Source organism: Sesamum indicum, unplaced genomic scaffold, assembly GCF_000512975.1.
Source record: "Sesamum indicum cultivar Zhongzhi No. 13 unplaced genomic scaffold, S_indicum_v1.0 scaffold00165, whole genome shotgun sequence".
Lineage (NCBI taxonomy): Eukaryota > Viridiplantae > Streptophyta > Magnoliopsida > Lamiales > Pedaliaceae > Sesamum > Sesamum indicum.
In genome coordinates this window covers 237,516-242,394 of record NW_011628069.1, presented here as the reverse complement: position 1 = coordinate 242,394, position 4,879 = coordinate 237,516, and the positions used below count along the sequence as shown (strand labels likewise).

At 37.1% G+C, this 4,879-nt stretch overlaps 1 protein-coding gene across 1 annotated transcript; it reads left to right on the top strand.

The window, feature by feature from the left end:
• Window positions 1–1,370: 1,370 nt before the first annotated feature.
• Window positions 1,371–4,204, top strand: LOC105179555 (trihelix transcription factor PTL-like). Its single transcript, XM_020691354.1, has 3 exons — window positions 1,371–1,952; window positions 2,779–2,936; window positions 3,030–4,204. Exons 1-3 carry the CDS (start codon window positions 1,588–1,590, stop codon window positions 3,911–3,913), a joined length of 1,407 nt encoding a protein of 468 aa, XP_020547013.1. The 5' UTR covers window positions 1,371–1,587; the 3' UTR covers window positions 3,914–4,204.
• The last annotated feature ends 675 nt before the right edge of the window (window positions 4,205–4,879 follow it).

The following is a 4,879-nucleotide window of genomic DNA, read 5'->3' as shown; positions in this document are numbered from 1 at the left end:
ATATATATATATATTATACGTTATTTCGATATGACAAGTTCTAATAGAATAATTGAATTGTCAAAAGCTAAGTATAATATTATTATGTATTTTGTATATTAAATATAGATGGCCGTACTAACTTAAGCATCTGCAAACTATCATTGCTGACCATCCAATAACCTTTGCTAGTGGACTACAACAGTAAGTCATAGCTCGAAGAATTACAAACTTGTAGATGGCATCTGCTCGATGCAGATTGGATTCTCTATTATAATTCTTATACATATATTCTACTTCAATTAATAAATACATACTAAATGCATAAAGATTATGCCATTTATTTAATTAAAAATATTATCCACATTATCGTGTATTAAATTAAATAAAAAATTCAATCTGCCCTCGCACTCAATATAATTACCAAGGATGGTAAGGAGCGCTGCAGCCCCTTCAATATAACTAAAAGATAGGAATAGGGTAGACAAATTCTCAAGATTCTCAGACTACCACAAACAAATTTGTGAAACAAACCCTTGAAAATTTGAACGTACGATAATGTTCTCGATCTAATTTTTTTTTATTAAAAAAAAGAATAATCTGGATAAAGAGGAGGGAAGAATTTGGTTTGAAGTTGTTCGTACCCTCGAGCCCTCCGTTTTTGTTCTGATGAGAAGGATGGAAAAATTAAAAAACACACACGCACACAGCAAAAGTGCTGGTGTATTACTGTTAATCAGGTAGTGCGTGTGTTATAGCTGCTATATAGGAACAAAAGGAATAAGCAGAAACCTGCATTTGGACTTTTTTTTTTCTTTTTTTTTTTTTGAGAAAAATGACAGTTTAATTCAAGAAGTTTATGATTTCTTTCTTGGTTCCGGTGATGTGAAACTGCATCTGCTTTGTGATTTGAACTTACAGACAAAATCAGCCAGTGATCAGTGCATTGAGGAAGAGATAATACAATTAATATACACACACTTACACTTATGTATGTGTATCATCGTATTGAATTTATCTTACACAGAGTACAGATTCCTGGTCAAAACCCCTGTTTGTGTGTGTGTGTGTGAGAGAGTGAGAGAGAGAGAGTTTTCCTGTTTCGCCATTGTGGGTTTTGAGTTGTGAGCAGCGGGCGTGGAGAGAGAGAAAATAACTAGAAAATAAGAGAGAGAGAGAGAGAGAGAGGAAAAAGGCAGAATCCGATCACTGTAGAAGCGCAAGAAAGAAGGGTTGTGAAGCATTTTAACTTTCTTACCATTCGACACTTGTCTACCCTTTATTTGCCTCCTACCACTTATTTGCTCTACATACGTACGTACGTACGTATCTCATACGACAATACTCTACCTTTTGCTTGAAACCCTATACATTACAAAGTAGATAGATACACAAGAAAGGGAGAGACCTTTATATTACATTGATGCAGCTGGAGTGGAAACAGAGAAATGGGTCCATTGTCCTCTACACAAATTCAAAACCTTTTCATCTGTAATTAGGACACTATCCGGGACTGTCGCTCCTTTCGCCGTTGTCCCCCTTCTTACCATCCTTCTCTCTCTCTCCCCTCAAGAAAGGCTACTGTGTGGTTTTTTGTGTTTCCTGAACATGGAAGATCAATACGGGATGGCAGATCTAAGGCAGTACATCAGTGGGGGGGCTTTCTTTCCGGCCACACCTCGGCCGCCGGAATTCATATCTACCAACCCCTACGATATGCTCATGTTTCGCTCAGATTCTACTGCTAGTGTAACTACAGCTAATACTGGAGGTGCTGCATCCAGTAGCGTCGCCGCTGGTGGCCATTTAATTAGTTTCGAGATGGATGCTGGTAGTGGGGGAGGCGGCGGAGACGGTGGTACGGGGAGGTGGCCTAGGCAAGAAACACTTACTCTTCTTGAGATCAGATCAAGGCTTAACCCCAAATTCAAGGAGGCCAATCAGAAGGGTCCCTTGTGGGATGAAGTCTCAAGGTATATATATATATATATATATATGTTATTATACACACAACACATGATTTTAGTTAACCTAGTTTTTAACTCCACAACAAACACTTCTCTACTCTCTAGCTAGGTGTTCCAACTCAAATCCAGTTGCCCAGGAAAGTATTTCTCTCATTATTTTTTACAGTTGAGCTCAGAGAGAAGAAATAAAAAATTTCACATGGTTGAACAATAAAAGGGTCTAATTTTCTTTCCTTTTTCTCTTTCACCAAATTGTTTGCTCTTATCAGCAGATTTTGATTAAACAATCTGGTTATTTTCTTCAAGAAAATGACAGCAGCGTAGTTTGAAGCTTCAGTTTAAGAATCAGCAGCTGTAAGTTTTAACTTTAACCTGCTCATTCTAGATTTCTACGAGGTAAGGTAAACTCACAATCATGTCTGTAAACAAGAACCAAGTGTCATATTTTCTCCTTCAACAAAGGCCAATCTTTTGGGTTTTATGGTAAAAGATTTCCAAGCTTTAGTATTCATGAAAAGACGCGAACTAGCTAGCACTAGCAGCATCTCCTCCCCAACAAGTTCTACAAACAGCTTTCTGTGGACTCTCGAACAGTCATGTCCTAAATGGAGTTTGTCTACACCACTGAATCAAAGGAACCGCATGAGTTTGCCCATCCTTGGCAAATATCATTATCACATGAAGCTTTTGCACAGTTTCCGTACAGAAAAACTAGGGTTCAATTCAAGTACTGCAGTTACTTCATTTCTAGATATCTCAGTATTTATTATAAGAAAAAAAGAAGGGATTTTATTTTGTCTAAAATAAAATAATTCATATTTTTTAATTTCAGGATAATGTCTGAGGAACATGGATATCAGAGGAGCGGCAAGAAATGCAGGGAGAAGTTTGAGAACTTGTACAAGTATTACAAGAAGACCAAAGAAGGCAAGGCCGGGAGGCAAGATGGCAAACATTACAGGTTCTTCAGACAACTTGAAGCTCTCTATGGTGAGACTAACAATTCATCAGCTTCAGTGTCGGAAAATCAGTTTCTTGGTGGCAGTTTTCACTACAATTTTGCGAATAACAACGTTTGTTTAGCTCATAATCAAGAACCCTATCCGGGTCTGAAGCTGTCGGACACCAGTCTCTCAAATTCTTCTGATGCGTATGCAACAAATTCATCGGATGATAGTGATCTCAATGTAGAGAAGAAAAGAAGGGGGAAAAGGAGCTTGAAAGGTAAGATTAGAGGCTTCATTGATGCACAAATGAGTAAACTGATGGAGAAACAGGAGGCATGGATGGAGAAAATGATGAGTATTATTGAGCACAAGGAGCAGGAGAGGATGTTAAGGGAGGAAGAATGGAGGAAACAAGATTCTGCGAGGATAGAGAGAGAGCAGAAGCTGTGGGCTAGTGAGAGAGCCTGGATTGAAGCGAGGGATGCTGCTTTGATGGAAGCTTTCCACAGATTGTCCGGGAAAGAAATAAGGGTGGTGAGCGAAAACCAGAACGTCTGTGGGAACAAGGCCATGAACCAGAATTACTTGAGAGGCGATATATGGCCGGAAAGCGAGATTGCAAGATTGATCCAATTGAGAACCGCAATGGAAGTAAAGTTCCAAGAACGTGGGGTCTCAGAAGAGATGCTGTGGGAGGAAATAGCCAACAAAATGGCTTGTCTCGGACATGAAAGGAGTGGCTTCATGTGCAAAGAAAAGTGGGATAGTGTCAGTAGTTATCTACTCAAGTGCAGCAAGAAGAGAAAGGAGAACTCAAGAAGCTGCACATATTATCATCCGAATCATGAATCTGGTTGTGATCAAGGAGGAGTGCCCTACTGCAATGAACAAGGGATCGAGCCCACAATAAGGCTAAATGACGGTGGCAATACGCCGGCTAACAACAATGCAGGCAATGCCATGAATGAGAGCTGCTTCAGGTACTTCTTTGGTGATCCCTATGGAAGAATTATGAACTAAAATTGAGCAAAGATGGTCAGAATGTTTATGAGATTTAATTAGGAGAATTAATTAATACTGTATGATGACTTAGATGAGAATTGGGCATGCAAGCAACTGACTTGTGATCTTGGAGCTGAAAATTTGACTATGTTTGGTAGTTATTTGTGGGGTGAAATCAGGGATTTGAAGTAGCTAGAGCTGCTAATTGTTGTTGCATTAGCTTCCTGTGTTGATTTCTTCTGGTGGGAAGGTCTCGTTTGCTCCTGTATGTAGCTTGTACCATGTGGTAATAACTACAAAACTTTTGTCTCTTCTGTAGTTAATCTTTTTTAATTTTCTTTTCTTTCCTTGTCGAAATTATGTGGAAGCCATATATAGCTAGCTAGCTATTCTGGGCAACTGCTGATTTGAGACATAATTTGTCTGTATCATTTGATTGGTGTTGTATCAAGATATATAAGGAAGTGTTGAATCTCTTGTTATTAGGATCGGAGGATGAGATTTTTTTTTATAGTAAAATTTAGTATTATCCATATTTTAATCACTACAAAAAAAAATAACTCGATAACTACGAAAATATTTTATACTAAAAAATCAACTTGAGCTAATTAGTAAGTAAAATTCTCATTGTTAATTAATATTATTTAATATATATATTTTAAATAATTTGTTACCAAATTCGTTAGCAAGTAAAATTTTGTTGCTAAATTCATTAGCAACTAAATCTTTTGTGTTATAAAATGTAGATTAACAACCATAGTTTTACTTGATAAAGGGCTCAACACTAATCTTTTCCATAGTTTTTGAAGGATTTTCTTGTACTGAATGGCTATGGACTAAAAAAATTATAGTAAATAACTATTATTAATCATGTTTTAGCTAGACTTGCGAAAAACAATAGCAATAAACGTTGTATAGTCGTAGTCAATGACTATTTATTATTTATATTTATTTTTAATCATGCAATTAAATATTATATTTCTT